At 34.4% G+C, this 26,692-nt stretch overlaps 1 protein-coding gene across 13 annotated transcripts in view; it reads left to right on the top strand.

Moving 5' to 3' along the window:
* Positions 1–26,692, top strand: part of DOP1A (DOP1 leucine zipper like protein A) — a 93,982-nt gene that overhangs the window by 4,441 nt on the left and 62,849 nt on the right. For all 13 annotated transcript variants that reach the window (XM_064486911.1, XM_064486917.1, XM_064486913.1 and 10 more), the window contains exons 2-4: positions 15,288–15,478; positions 18,105–18,286; positions 26,074–26,244. In XM_064486911.1, coding sequence (XP_064342981.1) covers positions 15,341–15,478; positions 18,105–18,286; positions 26,074–26,244 — 491 coding nt within the window. In that variant the 5' untranslated portion in view covers positions 15,288–15,340. The remainder of the gene's footprint in view (positions 1–15,287; positions 15,479–18,104; positions 18,287–26,073; positions 26,245–26,692) is intronic.

The raw sequence follows: 26,692 nt of genomic DNA, 5'->3' as shown, positions 1-26,692 counted from the left end.
TCTCCAAAAACTGATTTACCTGAGTGGTAATATTAGGTTTATCAGTACACAATAATGTGCTACTCAACCAGAGGTCAGATTGCTGTTTGTCTAAGGTTCTGGGATGCAGCCTCAATTTGGGAATAAGAAAAGAGCACTTTGGGTGAATAGTTTTTATTTCATAAAAGAGCCTGCACACAGGCAAGTAGTTTCTTTCCATTGTCTGTACTATAAGATAAAGCAGCATTGCAGAAGCAGTGCCAATAAACTTTTATCATTTATGAGTGACAACTGACTGTATTTGGAAAACTATAAAAGCACAGCTGTCTTACTTCTTTGCTTTTTACATGTAAATAGCCCTACATTTCCAGTTGCTTTTGTTTGTGCCATTAATTATGAAAAATTACTGTAAAATATCAGCTACTTGAAACCCTTAGGGTATGTGCTATTATGATCAGTCAAACTTTCCAGATAGCTGGAATTTCTATATTATATACCACAAATGCCATCCCAGTCTGCAGTAATACTTTTTGCTTGTCTTCAGCCTGATGAAAGGTCATCACTTGGCACAGTTGCTTTCCATACACAGTGAGACGTATTGCAAAGTGTCTCAATTTTTTTTGCATTTTTATATGTATATTTTTTATTGAAGTATAATTGATACACAATGTTAGGTAAGTTACCAGTGTAAATTATAGTGAATCACAATTTTTAAAGGTCATACTCCATTTATAGTTACTATAAATTATTGGCTATATTCCCCATATTGTACAGCATATCATTGCAGCTTATTTCATACATAATAGTTTGTACCTATTAATTCTCTACTTCTATATTGCCCCTCCCACTTTCCCTCTCCCCATTGGTAACCACTAGTTTGTTCTCTACATCTGTGTCTGCTTTTTTGTTACATTCACCAGGTTGTTGTATTTTATAAATTCCACATATAAATGATATCATACACTATTTGTATTCTCTGACTTACTTCATTTAGCCTAATTGCCCAAGTCCATCCATGTTGCTGCAAATGGCAAATTTTCATTCTTTTTTAACGTCTGAGTAGTATTCCAATTTGTGTACATATCACATCCTCTTTACCCATTCATCTCTTGATGGACACTTAGGTTGCTTAACATCTTGGCTATTGTAAATAATGCTTTGAACTTTGGGGTGCATGTATCTTTTTAAATCAGTGTTTTTGTTTTTTTAGCATATATCCAGTAGTGGAATTTGCTGGTCATGTGGTAGTTCTATTTTTAGTCTTTTGAGAAACTTCCGCATTGTTTTCCACAGTGGCTGCACCAATTTCATTCCCATCAACAGTGTACAAGGATTTCCTTTTCTCCATATCCTTGCCAACATTTGTTATTTGTGTTCTTTTTGATGATAGTCATTTGAAGTGAAGTGATATCTCATTGTGGTTTTAATTTGCATTTCCCTGATGATTAGCAGTGTTGAAGATCTATTCATGGGCCTGTTGGCTATCTGTACTTCCTCTATGGAAAAATGTCTGTTCTGTTTTTCTGCCCATTTTTAAATTGGGTTGTTATTTTGATGTTGAGTTGTGTGAGCTGTTTATATATGTTGGATTTTAATCCCTTAGTGGTCATATCATTTGCAAATATTTTCTCCCATTCAGTAGATTGTCTTTTCATTTTGTGGCTGGTTTCCTTTGCTATGCAAAAGCTTTTAAGTTTGGTGAGGTCCTATTTGTTGTTTTTGCTTTTATTTCCTTTGCTTTAGGAGACAGATCCAAAAAAATTATTTCTACAGTTTCTGCCAAAGAGTGATCTGCCTGTGCTTTCCTCTAGGAGTTTTATGGTTTCTAGTCTTACATTTAGGTCTTGAATCCATTTTGAGTTTAACATCATATATGGTGTTAGAGAATGTTCTGATTTCATTCTTTTACATGTAACTGCCCATTTTTCCCAGCAGTTGAAGAGACTGTCCTTTCTCCATTGTATGTTCTTGCCTCCTTTGTTGTAGATTAATTGACAATTGTAGATTAATTGACAATAAGTGCAAGGGTTTATTTCTGGGCTCGCTGTTCTGTTCCATTGACCTATGTGTCTGTTTTTGTGTCAGCACCATGCTGTTTTGATTACTGTAGTTTTGTAGTATAGTCTGAAGTCAGGGAGTGTGATTCCTCCAGCTCTCTTCTCTCTCAAGATTATTTGGCTATTTAGGATCTTCTGTGTTTCCACGTGAATTTAAACATTTTTTGTTCTATTTCTATAAAAAAATGCCATTGGTGTTTTGATAGAGATTGCATTGAATCTGTAGATTACCTTCGGTAGTATGGTTATTTTAACAATATTAACAGTGTTTCTCAATTTAAAATTTTTCTAGACAGAAGTTTTTCTCCTGAGGAGAAAAAAAACCATAGTACTTGCTTTAAAGTTAATGTCTGTCATTTTGAAAGGAAAATGAGTATTTAAATGACTTTTGTATTGTATAACACTGGTTCCATAAGTGTTACCACCAGTTTGTAAGGAGTTCACCTTAAGCCTGAATGATGGGTTCCAGTAACATGATTTTTTTTTTTTTTTTTTACGGCAACTGGCACTTTATTGGAAGGCCGTCTTCAAAGCACTGTGCTCCAGGACTACCTGATTCTTTAATTTGAGGCTGCCTGTTTTACATGATCTCATAGCTACTTTTAAAATTATACCTTTAAAGTTAATAGAGGTTGTGGTTTTAAAAAGGAATAAGTTATTTGAGAATAAACTCTTTAGTTTCCTATTACAACATAACATTAGCACAAAATGTAGTGACTTAAAACAACATATCTCACAACATACCTCTCTCACAGGTTCTGTCAGAAGGGATTAGGGAGCAGTTTGTTTCTGAGATTCTGGCTTGAGGTTTTTGTGATGCAGTCATCTAAACACTTACTTGGGGTTGGAGAAACCCCTTCCAAATTGGCTCACTCACATACTGGGAAATTCTTTTCGCTTGTTGAAGGGAGGCCTCAGTTCCTCCCAACATGAGCCTCCCCACAGGGCTGCTTGAGTGTCCTTCTGGCATAAAGGCTAGCTCTCACCCCAGAATAAGTGATCCAGGAGACATCAAGGTGGAAGCTACAGTGCCTTATATGGCCTAGCTTTCACTTCTGCGGTGTTCTATTTATTGTTCACGTAGGCCAGCGGTACTTTCATGTGGGAGGAGATTACACAAGAGCTTGAATACTAAGAGTTGAGGATCATTGGAGGCCATCTTGGAAACCAGCTACTATATCTTGGAAAGCTACTATGTGAGCATTCACTAAGTAATAAATGGTATATATTTACTTGATATGCAGTTATACACAGCTCATGCTTTTAGAAAGACTTTTCAGAGATTAACTTAAAATGCCACTTGAAGATTACTAAACACAGCAAATACTTTATCAACAAAATTTGTTTCCATGGTTCTTTGGGAATGGTGGGATGCCTCTGGGTTCAAATGTAACCCTGAAGATACAGATTTTATTCATTTTGATTTTTTTTGCTATTTCTCGTGAGATGGAGGATGGGGGAAATGCTACATATTAGATAGCTGCTATTTGATGTTCTTTAGGATATTATTCATTCATGTACCTTTAAAAAATTGAACTCATTTATTTAATACCATAAAAAGGGAATAAATCATATTTTAAAAGTATAAAAAGTGTACAGTGAAAAGTGTTCCTCTCCCTGGCCTTAATTCACCCAGTTCCTACCCGGCCTCCGGGACGTTATCAGCTTTATTACTTTCTTGTTTGTTCTTTCAGAGGTATATGCAGGTTATATGAATGGTAGCGTTCTATAAACACTATTCTGCTTCTTGATGTTTTTACTTCATATAGCTTGGGAACATTTTCTGAATCAATTAGAGTTTATTTTTTTTAAAATCACCTGAGTATATTCTATTGTCATTCAGTTTTTATAGTCTTTATTGGTTATTGTAGGTCAAGCACTGCAGGGAGTTGGGGATATGAAAGCTAAAATGATAGATGAAGATTGTATCACAGGGAATCACAGTTCAATTACGGTAAAGCAAATAAAGTTCCATGATAAATGAAGTGCATTGTGTAGTTCATAGGAAGGAAGTATGTATGTGAATGTTGGGAGATGTAATGGTCAGGAAAAGCTTCAACTCTGAATACAGCATGGGCAAGTGGGACTTCACAGCCAAGGAGTGGTTGGGGGACAGTGGATGGAAAACTACTCTTTAGAGGAAACGTCAGGGGTAAGAGGAGATTCTGGTTAAACTGACCTAACAGTATTTTTGCTGAAGACAAAGCACGATGATCAGTAATTGAAGGATGAGGAACCTGATCAGATATTGAGGGTGGAGGATTCTGGTTCAACTGACGCAGCAGGGTTCTTGCTAAAACTGCGTTTTACAAGAAAGAGCACAGATGGGTCTAGGAGAAGGTTCAGAAGCCTGACCAAAATTTGGTCAAGCAAAGGATCTTTGTTGCTAGGTTTTGCTTATCGAGGACAGAAATATGAATTACAAGATTGAATGAATGGGTCTAGTTTATGAAAAGACTTTAATCATATGATTAAGAGATTGCATTTACTTTGTAAGCGATTGAATGTCAATTGTAGCAGGGATAAGGGTACTTCTTCCATGCTAAGTAAGCACTGGGCTGAAGTGCTTTGCCTGATTTATAAATATATTTTTCAGAACTTCCAGCAGGGAGTAATACACTCAAACTGTTTTTTTCTGTGTAAAAATAATTGGCTCTTAGAATGCTTAAGGTAGTGAAAATGGAAAACGAGTGTAATAGTCCAGGTGGAAACTATGCAAGAACCATGATTAAAAGGCTTCTGAAAGATATGTCCACCACAGTCAACTTCAGCTGGAAGTGGGGGAAAAAAAAGCTGAATTTCTTAATAGATTTGAATATGAAAGTAGAGAATAAAGCCAAAGCTCAAGCTTGTGTGATTGGAAAGATGATGGTGCTGTTTACTTAAATAGTGAAGTTAAAAAAAACAGTTTGGAGAATAATAATAGCAGTACTTAGCAAGTTGTATTTCTTGTTTTGGAATGGTATCCTAAAAAACTGAACAGAGCAGACTGACTGAAATGGAAAGTAAGGAGAATGTAATAATAATGGTAACAGTTCAAGGTGTGTCAGCGCTTTGGAGAGTCCCTAGTTTTTGTAAAGGGACTCTGAATAAAAACCAAGCAACACCTTATTTTGGCTCTGGTTCTGTTAGATGCTTCAGGATCCATAATCTACCAAAGTATTTAGAGATAATTCTCTCTCTTGCAGAGTGAATACCTCAGTTTCTTTTGTTCTTTCATACGTGTGTTGTTAATACTATTGTTCTATTTTCCCTTTAACCTTAAAACGTAAGAGGAGATGAACATTGGAAGAGACATAGAAGTAAGGCAGGTTTGCTGTAGGTAGTTCCTCATTTTTCTCTGTGAAGTATCTTGATACCGTTACAATTTATTCTGGTCTCTTTCCTTTACCCATCAATGCATGTAACACTTGCAAGGCTATTTACTGTCTAGCACCGTTCTTTCATAGCTTTGAACAAAGTGACGTGCACAAACACACGGGTGGTTTATGTACAACACGAATCCTTTCTGTAAATCCCTGTATGTAAAATTATTCAGCTGAAATGTTGGTGGCTTCCTGCCTGTGTAATATTTTGATCCTAAATCTTTTATATGCATGAGCATTGATTGAATTTGTATCTTAATTAGTATGTATGTGTGTGTGTTTTATTCATGACTTTACTTTCGGAACATTTCTAATGAAATTCACAAAGGAAAATAAACTTTACTGTGTGGGATTTTTTTTCATTTGGAAAAAAAATTATCTTTTCTCCCAGGCTATAAAATTTTCTGTACTTATTAGTGTACAGAAGTACAGAAAATTTTGTTCTATTTAGTATATACAGGACGGCATTTTTATGTTAATTTGTGTAGCAGCCGGTCTTTATTTTAAAATTGAATAGTAAAAGTAATTGGTAGTAATTGTTCATTGATTTTTTAAATGCTGAGAACATTGTTAAGTTACTAATTTTTAAAAGATAAAATTTTTTTATTGGAAACAATTAAATTAATATGGTGGGTTTAATTGTACTGTAAAGATTAATTTTGCTTCTTTTTATTTCTAGTAGTTTGTTTTAGTTAAAATAGTTCCTTTCAAAGTTTAAAGCAAAATCATTATTTGTCATTGTTGCTTGAAGAAAATAGCTGCAAATGAGCATATTTATTTTGAAAAAGATACCTTCTGAAAAGTGATGCTTTAAAAAGTACTTGGTAGGATAGCCAGAAGTTACTTAGCCTTCATCTTGTTTCATGTTTTTCTTTCTAATCACTCTGAGTAGCCACTCATTTTTATCATTATTTTCTCATATTTTACCTTCTATGTATATTAAAGAAAACCAACAAGCGATGTTTCCTTTTTCCTAATTGAAAACAAAACCAGAATGTGGTAAATCTAGATAATTTAGATTTTCTTTAAGTGTATCATTCTGATATTTACTTTCAGGCTGACTTAACCTTGCCACCTAAAAAATTTGTTTCATCCCCACCCTATCAATAGGAAAATCAAACAGATTTTAATATTAGCAAATGCTAAATATTAAAAAGTTATGTTTAAAACTTATGGTTACTAGGGGTAAAGGAGGTGGGGAGGGATAAATTGGGAGTTTGAGATTTGCAGATACTAAGTACTATATATAAAACAGATAAACAACAAGTTTATACTGTATAGGCACAGAGAAATGTATTCAATATCTTATAGTAACCTATAATGAAAAAGAATATGAAAAGCAAATACATGTCTGTATATGTATGACTGAAACACTATGCTACACACCAGAAATTGACACAACATTGTAAGCTGACTATACTTCAATAAAAAAGAATGGGGAAAAGTTTTGTTTAAAAAAAGCTTAAGTCCCAAAGCCAAAATTCAGTTGTTTGAGATTCTCAGTTTTAGATTATCAATACAACCATTTTTTCTATAGATATATTTAATATAAATATGATATGACTAAACTGGAATATGTAATTGAATTTCAGTGATGCCCTCAGGTTTCATGAAAATGTGGGACACGTCTTTGAAATATTTATTTTCTGAACTATTATTTGGTACCCTCATGTTTTACTGCCCTTATAAATTTAATCTCCCTTTCCCAAGAGAAAAATAAAAGCAATCCTGTTTTTACTGGGTCTTGTAAAGCATCCCTTGGGTGCTTAATAATAGAATTTATAAACTAGAACTTATCGCAGATCCAACAGAATACATCAGCCTGGGCATCTTTAATTTGAGGTCAGCCACACCTATAATTGTTTTTGGACACACAGCCCAACTCTGTGCGTCTCTCTAGGATTTAACCCACTTGAGAGCGTTATTTTTACCTCTGAAGAATTGTTTTCTCAGGAGAGTAGATTGCCTTCTTATATAAACTATATGTAGTTCCCCTTCCACTGTAGTCATTTATTGAATTAGAATCACTGTGTTACAGGGTATAACCAAAAGAGAACAAAACCCTTTTATATCAGAATTTACAGTCATTTAGCCTTATACTTTAATTTAACCTAAACATTTTCAATATTGAGCAGTGAGCTAGATTTGGGGTATTCAGAGTTGAGCTTTAGTCCCTGTGCTTCAGTCAAGGTCTAGAAGGAACAACAGAGATCCTATGTACTTATATTATTTTTTTTAAATAAGTGCAATAGGAAAAGAAAGTATAGTGTCTAAAAACTGGGGAGTTTTAAGAGTTAAGAAAGGCTACACAGCCTGAACAGCTTTTTGAAAAATGAAAAAGAGAGAAGAGATATGCCAGGCAGAAGAATTAAGAGCTGTGACAAAAATAGTTCAGAAAGGTAGTGATTAAGGACCAGGCCCAGGAGTCAGGCTGCCAGAGTTCTTCCTGGTTCCCCCTCTTAGTCTCTGTGGAATCTCAAACATCAAAGTGCCGTATGTACATGGCTCTGTGAGCAGACTTGCCTCGTGGATTTGTTGTGAAGATCAATGAGATAATTCGCATAAAAGGCTTAGTGTAATGCCTGCCGTGGAGTAATGACTAAGTCAGTGTCAGTGGCTATAATTACCATCTTGAATAATGTATGGACAATGTTGATTTGCCTGGTGTGCTTTGGGGACGAGACAGTTATCTTTAACGCAAGGACATATGTTTAGTGTTCACTGTTATAGATATTTACTATTTGATGCTTACAGTAGAATCCCAGCTACCCATTAATGGATCATTTTAAGTTGTAATACGTGCTCATGCTTATCTGTTTTCTAAATGACTTTTCATATTGCTTATTTATCACAACAATCACCTAATTTAAAACACAAGGAACCTTAAGTTACAACTTCTATAGAATTCAAAGACTATTTTTAATAGATGTATAATTTTGTATATGTCTATTTACTAGGGAAAAAAGAAGCAAAATTCAATCAAGTTTGCTGTTTGTCACCTTGATGGAACACTGAGATTTGTTATTTTTCATATCTTAGATTTAAATTTTGTGTAGTTTTTACTGTAACCAAAAGTGAAAATATAGCTAAATATATACATAAAACACAGTAAAATTATTTGTCAAAGTTTTCTTCAAAGATTTGCACGTAATTAATTTTAAAAGATTTGACCCCTGTGAGTATCATACTTAATAGATTTCCTTTCACAAGGGCGAGAATGACATCTTCCACATTTAAGTAGTTATGCTTAGTAAAGATGCTTAAACTGAGCTAATTTTTAAAATGTAATTGGATATAGCACATTTTTTATAGGTGTTCTTAGGAGAGTCTTTCAATTTTTTAAAGCACATGCTAGATATTTTGAATATACTCTGAAGGGAGTGAGGTCATGTGGCTACTGCACTGGCTATAAAATAGAACTTTAATTCTGCTCTTTTCTACAAAACTTCTCAGAGGAACAAAGCAAAATGGTTCGTGAACTATCTTCACATTGATAGATTAATTCATTCAAAACATTTGAGGGCCTACTGTGTATCGGCTAGTTTTATGGGACTGTTGATACAGAAATGAACAAGTCCAATAAGGCTCCTGATTTCATGGCATTTGCATTCCAGTGAGGGAGGGTAGATAGGAAACAAGCAAATAAATAGGACAATTTCAGACTCTAGTTAAAGTGCTGGGAAGGAAATCATGTGATATTCTAGAGTAGATGTCAAGATTGTGGGCCAGGTATGGGCCACTTGAGAAAGGCTTCTCTGAGGGTTTGATATTACTTGGAGATGGGAGAGAATTTGCCACACAGAGAGTTTGACCTAAGAATTTTCAAGTGTGAAGAATAGCCAATACAAGATGCCCTGCAATACAAAACACATTGCTGTATTTGAGTTTGGATATTCTTTTTTTCAAGAGAAATTTCTCTCTTCCTCTTCTTTCTTTTTTTTGACTTAAAAATTTTTTTTAATTTTTTTCTGGGGGGATTGAACTCAGAACCTCGTGCATGCTAAGCATATACCCTCCCACTTGAGTTTGGATATTATAATGACATAATGTGATTTTTAAAAGATCTCTGGCTTCTCTGGAAAATGGACTATAGGGTTCAAGAATAGAAGCAGAATTCAGTGGAGTGCTGGAGATGATGCTAAGCGGTTAGAGGAATAGAAGAGGTGGTTATATATTTAGGGTATATCAGTTAAGTGCTATTTGAAGCTGTAGAACTAGAGAAGATAACTCAGGGGAGAGGAGAGTTCCTGATTGAGCTATGAAGTACTTCAGCATTTGAAAAATAATAATAATAAAATAAAAATTGAATACAGAAAAGAAGCCAACATAGACTGAGAAAGACTGGTTAGAGAAGTCAGAATATACCTTGAGAGTGAAGAGTCCTGGAAGCCAAGAACAAAGTATTGAGTACTGCTGAGAAATTGATTAAGATGAGGAGTTAGAGAAGTGACCCTTGGTCCCTTTCCTGGTGACCTTTATATAGGTGGTTTCCTTGGAGGAACATTATCATGAGGCATTTTTGAGTGGGCTGAAGAGTGGATAGGACGTGTAGAAATGAAATAGTATAGAGAGACCTTTCAAAAAGTTTTGTAACAATAGAAAACAGAGAAATGGGTTGGTAGCCAGAGAGCCTGTTGGGGGTTACAGGGAGACTAAGGATTTTAGTTTTTGACCACGAAAGATTCCAGGGCTTATCTGTAGGCTGATGGAGAATGATCTGGGAGAGCAGGAGAAACTGGTACTGAAGGAGGAGGGTAGGCCAATAAAGCATTTAGGGAGAATTCTTGAGAAGGCAAGAGGAGATAAAAATCAGAGCACAGCAAAAGGAGGAGAGTCCTTTGTTTACCAGAACAGGAGGGTAAGTAGAAGATATGTGAGTAGGGGGAGAAAGATTTGTAGATTTGTTGGAGGGAATGTAAGAGCGTTCTTTTTTCTTTTCTTACTTGGTCTTTAGCAGTGGTGGAGGGAAGGTGGTATTAGAGCTTTGAGAAGAGAAGCTATGAAATAATTGTGTCAGGCAGGTCCTTAATAGGAAACAGCGGATTAGAAGAGTGTTGAGTATGTGTTTCAGGTTCGTGTCTCTCAATTTAAAGTGCATAATTACTCTCCATCAATGTTCAGGTCCTTGGGTTTATGCATAATTGAGCTCAACAGGGTTGGATTTTGCTAGGTAAGTATAGTGGAGTAAGGAAGACACTCCTCTCCCTGGCCCTGAGGTAGGATTAGGTATAAGAAGGAAAAAGTCTCCATTAGAGTAAAGAGTAGTGGTTATGAATTAGAACTTGAAAGACAGATTGCTTAAGTTTAAATCCCTGGCTCTGCCATTTTATTAACTGTACCATGTGTATTTCTGTGCTTGTTTCTTTATCTATTAATGTGATCAATAATAATGCTAGTTACCTATGACTCATGATCGAATAGGATTAAATGAATTAAAATATGCAAAGCATTTAAACAGTGCCTGGCATTTAGTTAGCACAATGTATAACATTAGCTAAGATGCTGCTGTCTCTGCTGCTTGGAAGGAGGTCTTATCCTTAGGATATAATTAAGACCAGAAGCTGGCAAGACCTGCAGAGAAAAGCTGAAGATCTGTTGATCACATATTTGGAGTTTCCTAGAGTGTATATACCATTTGAAGGTTTGAGATTGGGTCAGATTAGGGGAAGTACAAAACATCATGGTTACAGGGTGACCTTACGCTGTTGGGGGAATACCTGGTAGGTGTTTTCTTCCATCCATGTTGGTAGCCCTCCAGGGAAGTTACTAGTTTCGTGGAGTAACTAGCTTTATAAATTGGTTAAATAGATGACTTACTAAAGATCATTTAGTGAAAGTGTCAACATTGAAATCCAGAACTTTTGACCACAGTGAAATAGATTTGTCAGTAATTGCCATATTCATTTGTTGCATGGTAACAATTACTGAATGACAATTTTTCATTTAGTCCAAAAAGTTTGGAAAAGCATCTACTGTATAGCATTTTTAGGTGCTTTTTCTTTCATGATCAACAAGTAGGGTTTTTTCCCTACTTTAAATAATTCATTCATTCATATCCTTGGAATGTGATAGAATACGTGGACAGTCCCCAGTTATATCTTTAGAATTTGTTAATACTAAATGGAGTTATTTCTCTCTTCAGCCCTCCTCTTACCTTTCATGGCAAAGGAGGGGGGAAAAATGAGAGCTCAGCTAGTGATAAACTAGCCAAAGTATCTTTTGTATAGTTACTCTGAAATTAAGACTATTCATTTTTTATAACCATTTAAACAAAACTCTTTAGAACTTGGATGCTCTATGGAATGTTTAATTGTTTTAGAACGTCTTTTGTATCTGAAGCACATATTTCTGTGTGTTTGTTTATAGTTATGCTTAAATCTAGTTTTAAAAAATTTTTGAAACCATAGATTGATGATAAAACAGACTGCAGAATTTTTAATTTATTCCCAGTCTTAACTATTTTACTTAAACCACTGGGAATGAATCCAGCTTGAGCCTCACTGTTGTGAGTTATGTGCTGTGCAAAATACAGATGTGTATAAAACATAGTTCTGCTTTCAAAGGCGTCTGTCCTAGTAGAGGAATTGTATATTCAACTCTTCTGTAAAACAAAATCAATTTTGAAATGGAAAGTAAGATTATTTTTGATTCAGTTATTTAAATGTCACATTCATCTTGGATTTCTCAGAGGAGTACTTCAAAATACTGCTTTATGTTTGGTTTGTTGCTTTGAGAGTCCAGAGCATGAAGATATAATGATAAAGTGGGTTTTTTCCTCATAAACTTTGTATTATTTTAAGCTCCTAAGGTCAGATATCACCATTTTAAAGAGAAAAGCAAATTGTCTTGAAGGATTTCTATTACCTTATTCTCAACTCCCACCCCTCCCAATTGGGAAAGTAACACAAGGTCAGGGATTTTCTCTAGTCGGCACTAAGACATAGTACTTGGCATATGGTACACTGACATGAATAATTTCACATGTCAGCTGGCTCTATATTTAAGGTGATTATTCTCTCCAAAGATGGGATTTAGGATTTGTCTTTATTTTTGTTTTTATGGATAAAAGAATTGAGGTAGAGAATTGGGAAGTATATGTTGCTTCTTTGGGGCATAATCTTAGCCAGGGAAATTTGATTTAATAAATTAATAGATTTTTAGCTTTTTTCAGTGCAAACAGGTTTTACTAATACAGTTTATGTTCTCTAGAGTAGTGATTCTTAACCTTTTTTGAGGATTACTTCAAAAACTATTTTTGAGACTTATAAAAGTAGACTATATCCCCAGTAAAATGTAAGGTGTGAATTTTGCATGTAGTCTGAGGTAATTCACAAATCTCTGGAGTCCATTTTCATATGCATAAAATGTATACACAGATATATGTATATGTCTTACATATACACACACATATACAGCTGTATGTCTTTGTTGAGGTATAATTCACATACCATACAATTCACCTCTTTAAAGTGTATAATTCAGTGGTTTTTGGTACATTCACAGAGTTGTGTAACCATCCTTAAAATCAATTTTAACATTTTTGTCATCCCAAGAAGAAACCCTATTCTCATTAGGAGTTGCTTTCTGTTTCTCCCCAATTCATTCGCCTTGCCACCCTAACCAAAAACTAATTTACTTCCATCTCTAAAGACTTGTCTATTCTGGACATTTCATATGAATGGAAGCATAAATATATGGTCTTTTGTGAATGGTTTCTTTCACTTAACATAATGTTTTCAAGGTTCATCCATGTTGTAATGTGTAACAGTACTTCGTTCCTTTTTATAGTTGAATAATATTCCATTGTTTTTTTATTCATACACATATCAGTTGGTGGACATTTGAGTTGTCCCCCTAGGCTAGTAGGAATAATGCTTCTTTGAACATTCAGTACAAGTTTTTGTATGGGCATATTTTCATTTCTCTTGGGTATATGTACCATACCTAGGAGTGGAATTGTTGGGTTGTATTTAATTTTATGTTGAACTTTATAAGAATTGCCAGACTGTTTTCCAAAGCAGCTACACCAATTTACATTCCCACCAGCAGTGTACAAAGGTTCTAGTTTCTCCGTATCTTTACCATTACTTGTTACTGTCTTTTTTATTATAGCCATCCTATAGTGTGTGAAGTATGTCTTTGTGGTTCTGATTTGCATTTCCCTGATGATTAATGATTTTGAGTATCATTTTATATACTTACTGACCATTTGGGTATCTTCTTTGGGGAAATGTTTATTCAGATTCTTTGCCCATTTTTAATATTTGTCCTTTCATTATTGACTCGTAACAGTTCTTTGCCTAGTTCAAGACCATTATCAGAAATATGGGTGATATATTTTCTTGCATTTTGTCAGTTTTGCTTTGTTGATGGTATCCTTTGATGCACAAGGGTTTTTAATTTTGATGAAGTCTAATTTATTTATTATTTCCTTGGTTGTGGGTTGTGTTGCTTATGGTGCTTTTAGTGTTATTTCTAAGAAGACCTAGCTTCTAGGTCATGAGGATTTACTCCTGTATTTTCTTCTAAGAGTTGTATAGTTCTGGCTGTTACATTTAGATCTATAATTCATTTTGAGTTGACCTTTGTGTAGGTGTGAGTAAGAAGTCTACTTCATTCTTTTATATCTGGATACCCAGTTACCCCAAATCATTTGTTGAGAAGACTATTTTTAACTCTCATTTATTTGTATTGGCATCCCTTGAGGCCCATTCTTAGACCCTTCTGCAGATCCGTAAGCTCTGCTCTAGGGAAGAGGGTAAAGTTAAAAGTCAGAGAGGATACCAAACAAGTGAAGGAGAGGCCACATTGGTTTTTAAGTTGAGCCTGAAATCCTTATTACCATTCTGTATTGGTTATCTATTTTATTGCTGTGCAAATTACCCCCCACCCCCAACTCAGTGGCCTAAAACAGCAAGATTTCTGTAGGTCATGAATTTGAGACACTTAGCTATGTAGTTCTGGCTCGGGATCTCTCATGAACTTACAGTCAAGATGTCAGTTGGTTCTGCAGTCAAATCAAGGCTTGCCTGGGGATGATGGATCTGCTTTTGAGATGGCTCACTCACATGGCTGTTGGCAGAAAAACCTCAGTTCCTTCCACAGGAACCTCCCCACAAGGATCTTTGAAGTGTCCTGGTGATGTGACAGCTGGCTTTCCCCAGAGGTAGTGATCTAAGAGAGAGTAAGGAGGAAGCTGAAGTGCTTTTATGATCTAGTCTTGGCCATTACACACTGTCACTTCTGCCTCATTATTCCTGTTAGAATTGAGTCCCCAAATCCAGCCCGAGGGGCTGGAGAATTAGATACTGCTTTTTGGAAGTAATATCAAAGGATTTGTGGACATATTTTAAATTACCACATATACTTGTCAGTTTTATTAAAAGTTTTATTAATTCCAAATAGCTGATGTTCTTTCATACTATATGCCCATTTATTGCTTAATAAAATAAGATGATCTCTAAGTCATTCATTTCTTTCTCTTTTTCTTGTTGTTGGGTTTTTTTTTAATGTCCTTAATGTTTCTAATCTAACCAGTCTTAACGTATTTTAGGATCAAAACAAAGTAGATGAGTATTTATATCAGAAATGTTTTATCAGCAAATACAACAGAGAAAAAACATTTCTAAACTGAAATAGATTTGGGAATATGTCTTAGTCTTTTATAAATCCCTAAGTTCTCACAGCCAATTCCCAGTTCCTGGGAAAGGAACACGTGAGTAGGTATCTTTGAAGCTGTCTTTGAATACTTCCATGTCCCTACATAACTGACTAGAATTTTGACCACTTCTAAATCAAGTTAACATTTTAAAGTTAGCTGTTAACTCAGAACCCGTTTTAATACTTTACTTTGTAACTTTGGTTCCTCCTGCAAACTTTTTTGTAGGTAATGATTTTACATGACTTTGGAATTGGTCTCTAGTGGGACGCTGTGGGAGGATGAACACAGAAGAGCTGGAGTTACTGAGTGACTCCAAATACAGAAACTATGTAGCTGCAATTGACAAAGCACTGAAGAATTTTGAATACTCCAGTGAATGGGCAGATTTGATATCGGCACTTGGAAAACTTAATAAGGTATGTCTTTCTTACTTACTTTCATAAAAAGGAGCAAAAATCAGAAATCTGCAGCTGCACTTACTGGATTTCTCTAAACCTTGAAGTAAAGAATTTAAAAACATAGCTAAACCTCAGAATTACTTTTGATTCTGCTATTTTACTTCATGAGCCTGGGTGGTCTTTTTTTTTTTTTTTTTTTTTTGAGGCCAAAACAACAACAGTTCTTGAAAAATACAGTTATTCCATTATTACCTATAAACACAAGACTAGTGGGCAAATATGCTAACCATGAGGGCTAATACGTTTGTCATTGAGCATCAGATGTGGTTCTGGAGTTCCTGGTGGCAGAATGAATTACTGCATATGGAAAGCAGTAACTGCTGTGTCCTTTCTAAACAGTGTGTAGCAGTAAGGAAACATTTCATATCCAGGCAATTCTTGTAGACAGTACTTTCTACAAAAGTGACAAGCAGTTGCTTAAGCCTTGGAGTTGGCCTTGAATGATCCTTCTTGACATGTCTGGCTTCTATTCGCTCCTGTAATGGTGGCATCACTGATCAACTCGTAGCCCTTTTTTCTCCAATTTAGATGACAGTTTCTCACTTCACATCCATAGTTTTAATTTTGGGGCTTTTTGGATTTGTTTTTAATAGCTGTTACTGAATACGAATGCTTCTACATAATAAATGGACTAGGGGAGCAGATAGGAAAGGCGAGCTCTTCCAGTAACTATTCTAATGTCAAAGAGCTTAGCATACAATTATTAGGAAAGAAATTTGTCTTAAAATACATACCAAGGACACTAGTTTTCAACCTCATACTTACTATGCATAATTACCCTAACATCTTACAAAAGAACTTTCATTTTCAATGTGCCAAGGATTTATCTTAAAATTAGAGGCACAAACTTCTGTTTGATGTGTTAACTTTTAACATTTATCATTTGAGGTTTGAGAAATTCTCAAAATTTTTACAACATCCCCAAGAAATTGCATCCAAAAGTAGAAATTTGTTTAAAGGTGGTTAGATTCTTTCTTGTTCTAAAGGGTCTCTTTCTGAAGACTTAGTAGGAACTATTTTTTAAAGCAATTCATTTAATTATGGAAATTAATTTGCCTAATTAACTGCACAAGTAGTTTTTTATAGTTAACCAATATTCACAAAAACGGATTTCACTGTAACCAGATAACACAAAGTAGGATATGCAAGACATTAATGAAACTTACCTAAAATCATGGTGAAACAACAAAGCAAAGAATGAATATATATATATATATATATATATATATATATATATATATATAAAATTTGTTGAAGGTACTTTAAATATGTTTTAAATTTTATTGTTTATTAATATACGAAATTTTCACCTCATTTATACAAGTTTTCTAACTCAAATGTTTTTAGAAAATTGTGCTATATTTTGCTTTTTAAAAAATTATTTGGTATTAGAATTTCTTTATTGAAATTTTTGTGTTACAGATCATTAAATTTCCTTCTACAGAGGTATTTCTGGTAAAATAATTATATTTTTTAAAATGTGTGTACATACTGACTTTGTTTCTATGTTCAAAATTCAAATTAATATTTTAGAAATGGAAAGCATCCAGTTTGAAAGAATAAAAATTTTTTGTAGCTGAATTCCTATTGGTGTTTTGCCCTTAATTTGCTTTGTAGTCATAGATCTAATTTTATTTATATTCATTACATCCAATTTAAAACTGAATTGAAGACTTGTAGTGGGAAGAACATTGAAAGTGCTGTATCTAAGTGGACCTCAGACCCTTGACTTTTTTTATGAACTGGAATGTCTATTGTTGTCTATTCTGTACTGCCTTTGGTAGATTAGATCATTTTTATATATTTTAACCTCAATTCTTCATTTTTTTTTAAATACAGGACTTTTGTATTTCATCTTTATTACAGTTCTAGTGTATTATACTGTATTCATTCTAAGTGTTCATTTTGTAGTAGTCTATCAGCATTTTACCATAATACTTACATGTACTACATTTTTAAGTCTTTTATTACTTAAATAATTAATCTCCTTTGGGTGGTTTGTGAGATAAAATCTTCTATAAATTCTACCTTGACCATTGTCTCTAAAGAAATGTGGTTGAATAAATACAGCAACATGGATTTGGTCCAATTGGGAAATCAGTAAAAACAAACGGGCAATTATAATTTCATATATATTCTTGTTAGCATTAGAATTATTTGCTATACTATGTGTCTACGTTGAAGTTCGATTTTCTTCACAGATTTCAAACAGTGTATCAAAAATAGGTTGACGGTTGAGTGACATTCAAGATTTGCAAAAATCTACAACAATGCCTTCCTTCTGAACAAATATGTTTTGGAAAATACTGTTATTTTTCATAAACATGTTATTTCTGTTAAAATGTAATGAGTTTATTTTTTTAAACAAAGTAATAGATTTTTTTAAGTTCTAGTTTTAATTTTAAATCTAGTATTATTGATAGCTATAAGTGACAAAAACAAAAGGTTTTTTTTGGCATCCTTTATAACTTTTTTAGGGTGTAAAGAAGTCCTATGAGGATTTTTGGTAATACTGTGCTAGAAAATGGAAATAACAAGAAAAAGTAATTTTTTTCCTCAATTGAATTAAAATGTTTTCTTCAAGGTTTTACAGAATAATGCAAAGTACCAAGTAGTACCCAAAAAGCTGACCATAGGCAAACGCCTAGCTCAATGTCTACATCCAGCACTACCAGGTGGAGTTCACCGGAAGGCACTTGAAACATACGAAATTATCTTCAAAATCATTGGACCTAAGCGACTTGCCAAAGATCTTTTTTTATATAGGTGAGAAAAATTTTACTGTCTATTTGCTTGTAAATAAAATATGTTTTAACTATTTTATGCTTTTTGCAGTAAAAGCTACAAAAATTGAAAACTTCTAAATGAAAGTTTTCAGATCTCAATCTTAAATGCTTTGATAAATACATACTTCAGAAAAATTGAGACTATTTCCTAATACAAGATTTTTTTTCTTCTTAGATGTCATTTTTGAAAAGTTTACATTGGAAGTTGTTGAGACTACAGTACATTCTACCTTTTAACCTAGAGAACTACCCTGAGGGGGAAGAAAAAAGATACCTTGATTTCTCAGCAACTTTCAGCATCATTTCTTCTTGTAATAGTCCTTTTCTCTTGGCTTCTGTGATACTACATTCTTCAGTTCTGTTACATTCTAAATCTCCTTTACCAGCCTTTTCTCCTTTCCCTGAATTCTACATATGGAGTCTCTTAAGGCTTGCTTAGTCCCATACCTTGTGTTTTCACTTTCTGTTCTCTCTTTGGGCATGCTTATCCAAGCCCATGATTTATCTTTTATATGCTGACTCCCAGCTCAGTCCACCAGTGTTGACTTCTGCTTTAAACTCCTGGCTTACTTGCCATCTCTGTGTGTATCTTTCAAGGCAACTGAAGCTCAACCTGCTCCAAACTAAACTCACCTCCCATCAACCTGGCCATCTGCAGTGCACTAAAGGCACCACCATCCATCCATTTACACCTGAAATCTCACAGTTACACCCAATATCTTGTTTTCTTTGTCGATATTCTCCTTCCTCTCATATGCACTCTGTCACTAAGCATTCTGTCTCATTGTGGTTAAGAGCAGAGGCAGTGGAGTCAAAAAATTTGTCTTCACAGCTAACTCACTCTATGATCTTGGGCCATTTTCTTCACCTCTCTGTGTGTATTCTCATCAGCAAAAATGGGAATAAGATTATCAATTTCATGGGATCATTAATAGAATTAAGAGTTAATATATGTAAAGCACTTAGAACAATGTGCAGCATATGGTAAGTGCCCCATAAATGTTAGCTACTGTCACTCACAGGCATAGAGAGCAAACTTATGGTTACCAGGGAGTAAAGGGGGTGTGAAGGGATAAATTAGGAGTTTGAAATTTGCAGATACTAACTACTATTTATAAAATAGATAAACAACAAGTTTCTACTATCTAGCACAGGGAACTACATTCAGTATCTTGTAGTAATCTATAAAGAAAAAGAATATGAAAATGAATATATATATATGTATGACTGAAGCATTATGCTGTACACCAGAAATTGACACAGCATTGTAAACTGACTATACTTCAATAAAAAAAAAAAAGAATGAAAAAAAATGTTAGCTACTGTTTCTATATAGGCCCCCAATACATCTACTTCTCCTTACCCTCACTGGCAGCATCCACAGTAAGTAAGCACTATCTCTAGCCTAGTCTTTGTTACTGGCCTCCTAATAGTCATGTAGTATCTGTTCTTATCCTCTTGCATCTTTTTCTCTACATAGTACCAGAGTAAATTTTTAACACGTTAAGTAGATAATGTCATTCCTCCATTAAAAATGTCCATTGACTTCCTCCTGTCACTTAAAAATAAAATTTAAAGACTTTACTATGGCTACTAATACTGTACATACTTTGGCCAAGGCTGTGTCAGTGACCACCAGCTCCTACCACTCTCTATCCAGTTTACGCCTTTCAGTGACATAGGTCTTTTTGCTTATTCTTCCTCATTTTCTTTGCTTTTCCCTCACCCTGTATTGCTTTAATCCAGGTCTCTGATCAAATAGCAACTCTTCAGAGAAGACTTGCCTATTTACCCTATATGAAATAGCTCTTCCTCTACATCTTTGTCCTTAGTACTCTGCAGTTTTACTGCAATGTATTTAGAAGTAGATACCTTTTTTATTTATCCTGATTGGGATTCAGTGGAATTTAAAAATCTGTGACTCAATGCCTTTCATCAGTTCTGGAATCTCTTTATGTCTTTATTCCATGTATTCTCTCTTCCTTTTTTTGGAACTATGATTAAAGATACATTTGAACTTGTCATTCTGACTTCCTCAGATTTTATCCTCTCCTTTATTTTCAAATTTTTGGTCTCTGCTCTGTTGTGGAATATTTCCTCTTACCTAGTTTCTAAATCACTAATTCTTTCGCTCTCTTTTTTCATATAAATGTGAATTTTTTTCCTCATTCTTCTTGGGATGTAATTGTCATACAACATTGTATAAGTTTTAGGTATACTTATTTGATATATATATTTATATTTTGTGAAATGGTTACCATAAATTTAGTTAACACATCAATCACTTTGTAGTTACAACTTTTTTTCTTGTGATGAAAACTTTTAAGATCTACACTCTTAACAACTCCCAAATATACAATATAGTATTGTTAGAACTATAGTCACCATGCTGTACATTATATCCCCAGGACTTTTTCATCGTATAACTAGAAGTTTGTACTTTTTGACCGCCTTCATTCATTTCTTCCACCTCCACCCTCCAGCTCTGGCAAACACCAATTTGTTCTCTATTTCCATGAGGTTGGATTTTTAAAAATTCTACGTTTAAGTGAAATCATACAGTATTTGTCTTTCTGTGTCTGACTTATTTCACTGTTTCACTTAGCATGATGCCCTCAAGGTCTGTCCATGTTGTCACAAACGGCAAGATTTCTTTCTTTTTCATGTTTGAATAATCCATTCTGTGTGTGTATCACAGTTTCCCTATCCTTTCATCTGTTAGTGAATGCTAAGGTTGTTTCCATATCTTGGGTATTGTAAATAATGCTGCAGTGAACATGGGAGTAGAGGTATCTCTATAAGACAGTGATTTCATTTCCTTTGGATATATATCAGGAAATCGGATTGCTGGATCATCTGATAGTTCTATTTTTAATTTTTTGAGGGAACTCCATATCTGTTTTCCCCAGTGGCTGTACCAGTTTGTTTTCCCACCAACAAAGTACAAGGATTTTCCTTTCTCCACTTCCTCACTGGTATTTCTCTCTTGTCTTTTGATAATAGCCATCCTAAGAGGTGTGTGATGCTATCTCATTGTGATTTTGATTTGTGTTTCCCTAATGATTAATGATGTTGAGCACCTTTTCATATACCTGTTGGCCATTTGAACATCTTCTTTGGAAAAGTATCTATTTACGTCCTTTGCCCATTTTTTACATTGAATTATTTGGGTTTTTGCTTTTGAGTTGTATGAGTCTCATATATTTTGGATGTTAACACCTTATCAGATATACGGTTTGCAAATATTTTCTCTCATTACATGGGTTGCCTTTTTTATTGATTGTCTTTTGCTGTGCAGTAGCTTTTTTTAGTTTAATGTAGTCCCACTTTTGTTCTGTTTTTTAGCTTTTATTGCCTGTACTTGAGGTTTCATATCCCAGAAAATCATTGCCAAGACCATTGTCAAGGAGCTTTTTCTCTATGTTTTATAGTTTCAGGTCTTATGTTGAAGTCTTTAATCCATTTTGAGTTTACTTTTGTGAGTGGTATAAGATAGGGGTCTAATTTCATTCTTTTGCATATGCGTGTCCAATTATATATAAAAATGTATTTAAAAACTGTTATATAACAATAAATATTTTATTTTATACTTTGATATTATAAAAATAATTCTAATAGGTAATACATTTCATATAATATAAAAACTTATATAAAAAAGTTACTTTACAAAGTTGCAGTATATTTGATTTTATTAGCAGTATATTATATAAAAATAGTAATTTTGAGTATCATTATTAAGTAGCAGACATTCTTATACACACATATCTTACAGAGTAAAATTATTTTTTTATGACATTTATTCATTTTATTCAACATACAATTGAGTACCAACCATGAGGCAGGTACTGTACTAGGCACTAGGGAATATAATGATGAAAAAAAGAAACCCATTCATAGACTCCTAGAGCTTACAATATAGCTGAAGAAACAGTGTAAATGATTAAGATAGTCATGAAAGACCATTCTGATAGTAACTAGTAATCACTTTGCTCCACTTCTTATAAGAAATAACATTATAACTAAATATGAATAAACTATGCAGACAGACAAAAAGGTCTGCTTAGGTTCTTGTTGTGTAATCATAATGTAAAATAGCTTTGGACAAATATTGAGTAGTCTCTATTACTACGAGAATTCTGGAAGAATATTCTCCCTCTAAAATACAGCAAAATCCTAAGGCATGGCATCTAATAACAACACAACCCCAGCAAAGAAATCAAGCACATTTGTTGCTTCTCTAACCTTATGGAGTAAAATTATATTCTTATTCTATCCTTTTTTAGAAGTATAGCTAATTTAAAAACTAAAGTTTATATTAATGTTGGACTTCTTATTTTTTGTTAGGTAATTTATTTAATCTTAAGGTTTAACATAATTAAATACAAATACTTCTAAAGTTCTATAACCTATTGCATAATGAAATACCATGTTGCATCTTTAAGCTTAATTTTTTTTAATGTGATACAGTACACAGTGTTACTAGGAAAGCTAGACATTCAACTTGAATACTTTAAAATTTTAAATGGGCATTTAAAGTAAACTTTTGGTAATACAAATGTGGACCTCAGGCTAAAGAAAAATTTTAGAGAAGTCAGCATTTAGGCGGTAGTTGAAGCCAAGCAAATGATTGAGGTCATCCAGTACATTGTGAATAATAAGGTGGGGGGAGTTATGAGACTATTCTTTGATTATTTAGGAGTCACATTATTTAAAGGGCAGATGGAGGAAAATAGTGAAAAGTAACAGGAAGAATCAGAGATAGAAAATGTACAGGAGACAGAACTCACCTGGAAGCCAAAAGGGAAAAGAGTTTCGAGAGAAAGTTGCGGTTAATAATATCAAATATTACAGGCAAATGAAACAGAATAGGCTTTGAAAATAGACGATTGAATCCAGCCGTTAGTAGACATTGGTGACGGTATTGAGAACAGTTTGAAAAAGAAGTAGAAGTGTTGTGATTGAAGATCAGATGGGAGGTGATAAATGGGGAAGGGCTTTTGTTTTTTCCTCAAAAGTTGAAATAGGAAGGCGTCTTCAAGCCAGTAGGTAGTTAAGATAAAGGTTTTGGGATTTTGTTGTTATTGTTATAATTTGTTCTCTTTTTAGAATAGTGGGGAAAGATTTAAGCACAATGTGTTGAAAGGCAAAGATATCAGTGGAGGATCGCTTCTCAGCCTTTTAGCTAAGATCAAGTGTAAAGATGTCAGTGGAGGAAGAAAAAAATTACGGGAAAGAAAAAGGACAGGGGGTAAAGCTGTGCCCTGGCAAAGGCAGACAGTGGGCTGTGGGGCAGTGTAGCTGGAGGAAGGTAGCTGTGAAGAGGCTGCTGCTGTACGTTTAAGTCACACTGTACCTAAAATTGAAGACAAAAAAGTAGGAAGTTGATGGAGTTCCCACTAGATGACCTCTGTTTTTTGTATATACTGGTAACGAGACAGATTCTTAATTCATCTTTTAAGCATTAAGTGCATGACTTGGTTCTAGGGCCTTAGGATATGGATATAAAGAGAGAGTCATGCTCTCTAGTATTACAGAGTAATTACTTTCTAGTATTACAGAATTACCTATTAGAGTTACTTTTTTTCTCCTAGTTTTATTGAGAAATAATTGACATACATTGCTGTATAAGGTTAAGACATACAGTGTGATGGTTTGATTTACATATATTGTGAAATGATTACCACAGTAGATTCAGCTAACTTCATCTTCTCATTTAGATACAGTAAGAAGAAAAGAGTAACGGAAAAACAATTTTCCTTAGGATGAACAATCTTAGGATTTACTCTCCTACAACTTTCCTGTATATCATATGGCAGTGTTAACTGTAGTCATCATGTTTTACATTACATCGTTAGTACTTAATCACCTTATAACTGGAAGTTTGTACCTTTTGACCACCTTCCTCTAATTTCCCCTCCCCCACCCATTGCCTCTTGAAAACACAAATTTGGCCTCTTTTTCTATGATTTTGGGTTTTTTTGGTTTTTTTTTTTTAAGATTCTGCATGTAAGTGAGATCATGAGTATTTGTCATTTTCTATCTGACTTATCTCACTTAGTATAATGCCTTCAAGGTCCATCCTTGTGGTTGCAGATGGTAGGATTTCCTCATTTTTATGGCTGAATAACATTCCATTTTTTATATATACCACAACTTCTTTATCCATTCATCCATCAATGGACACTTAGGTTGTTTCTGTGTCTTGGGTCTTATAAATAATGGTGCTGTGAACATAGGGGTTCAGATATCTTTTTGAGTTAGTGTTTTTGTTACCTTTGAATATAGTCCCAGAAGTGGAATTTTTAATTTTTGGCAGAACCTCCATGCTGTTTTCCATAGTGGCTATACCAGTTTGCAATCCCACCAATAGTGCACAAGGGTTAGGGTTCCCTTGTCTCCACATCCACACCAGCATTTGTTATCCCTTGTCTTTTTGATGATGACCATTCTGACAGGCATGAGATAATATCTCATTGTGGTTTCAATTTGCATTTCCCTGATCACTAGTGATGTTGAGTCTCTTTGTGTACCTGTTGGTCATTCATATATCTTCTTTGGAGAAATATCTGTTCAGTTTCTTTGCCCATTTTTTAATTGAGTTATTTGGTTTTTTGCTATTGAGTTGTACAAGTTCTTTATGTGTTTTAGATATTAACCTCTTATCAGATACATAGTTTGCAAACATTTTTTCCGATTGTAGGTTGTCTTTTCACTTTGTTGATGGTTCCTCTTACTGTGAGGAATAGCATTACTTATTATTACCACAGCAATAGAATTACTTATTGTTAATGAGAACAGAATTCCTTATTAGAATAAGTAAGTATTGGATACTACGGGAACATCAAATAGGGAGTGTAACCTAGCCTAATTAAGAGACAGTCTTCTCAGGGAATCGGCTTAGGCTGAGTCCTGAAAGCCTAGAAATCATCCAGATAACAAGGAGGATGTAAGGGAGCAGGAATTACATCTGTCAGAGCATGTGCAAAGGCCTGGACACTAAAGAGAGCATGAAAGTTTGTAAAATGAACTTGAGAGGAATTCTTCAATGTAGCTGGAGCAGAGGATGCAGGAGTGAAATTGGTGAACATACAAGGGCTGTGCAGAGGTATATAGTTATATAGTAGCAAGATGTGAAAAGCCACATTTAGCAGTTAGACTACCTTAAAGGCAACAGGAAACCAGTGAAAGGTTTTATTGAGAACAGCTGCTTCAGGGCAATACTAAAGCAGTACTTGGTAAGATGTGATGATTGAGATATGATGGTGGTCTCTTCTAAGGAAATATCGGTGGAAATGGAGAGAATTTATTGTATCCAAAAAATATCTAGAAGAATGACTTGGAGAGAGAACTTGACTGATTGCAAGTTAGAGTAGAAGATTTTTTTTAAAGAATCAAGGATCACTCCTAGATGTATAGCTTTTGATCAAGTAGGTAGACAGTGATGCCATATTTTGAAATGGAAATTACAGGGGAAGGATCAGGTTTTTGTGGGGGAAAGAGGGAGAATTCTGTTTATGAGCTGTGAAATTTGAAGACCTTGTGAAACAGCTAGGTAGCCACTTGCATTATGACTGTGAAGCTCAGGTGAGGACCTGGGTTGATTTAATGGATATAGAAGTCATCACTATATAGGATGTCATTTTAAGCTGAGCACTATAAGTTACTATGTCATAAAAAATAAAAGATTTATACACACATGTAGGTACATATGAATTAATATTTTGTAGTTATTTTGCCCCCTGCTTTTGTTTGTTTGTTTTTGAATAGTTCTGGACTATTTCCTCTTCTTGCAAATGCTGCCATGTCAGTGAAACCAACGTTGCTCAGTTTATATGAGATGTATTATCTGCCTTTGGGTAAAACACTGAAGCCTGGTCTACAAGGATTGCTAACTGGTATTCTTCCTGGCTTAGAAGAAGGATCAGAGTACTATGAGAGGTAAGATGGTACTGTTACTGTGCAGCTAAGTAATCAGTCATGGATTTGTCAGCAAGCATCCTTAGATCAGTAATAATTAGTATCATAGAAACTAATTATTCTAAACACTTCAATGTATCACCTGAAGATTTCCAATTTCCATAGCAAAAAAATTAATTGTAGTACATCTAGTCTGTGTATCACACTGAAATTTTAGCTAGGTATTAAGAGCACAGACTTGGGAGGTGGAAGAACTGGGTTCAAATCCTGGTTCAACACTGTGTGAGCTTAGGAAAACTTTTCCCCATTTCTGAACTTTATTCAGTTTCCTCATCTATAAAAAAGCATGATACTTATTTCATTGTGTTACTGTAATATTGAAATCACTTAATCCAGGGCCTAGCTCATATGTCACTCCAAAAATTGTAACCCCTAATTTAAAATACTAACACAATAGATAGGATATTTA

The sequence above is a fragment of the Camelus dromedarius genome, chromosome 6 (genome assembly GCF_036321535.1).
Source record: "Camelus dromedarius isolate mCamDro1 chromosome 6, mCamDro1.pat, whole genome shotgun sequence".
Taxonomy (NCBI): Eukaryota; Metazoa; Chordata; class Mammalia; order Artiodactyla; family Camelidae; genus Camelus; species Camelus dromedarius.
Note: the sequence above shows the minus strand (reverse complement) of the source record. Positions and strands in the feature narration are given on the sequence as shown.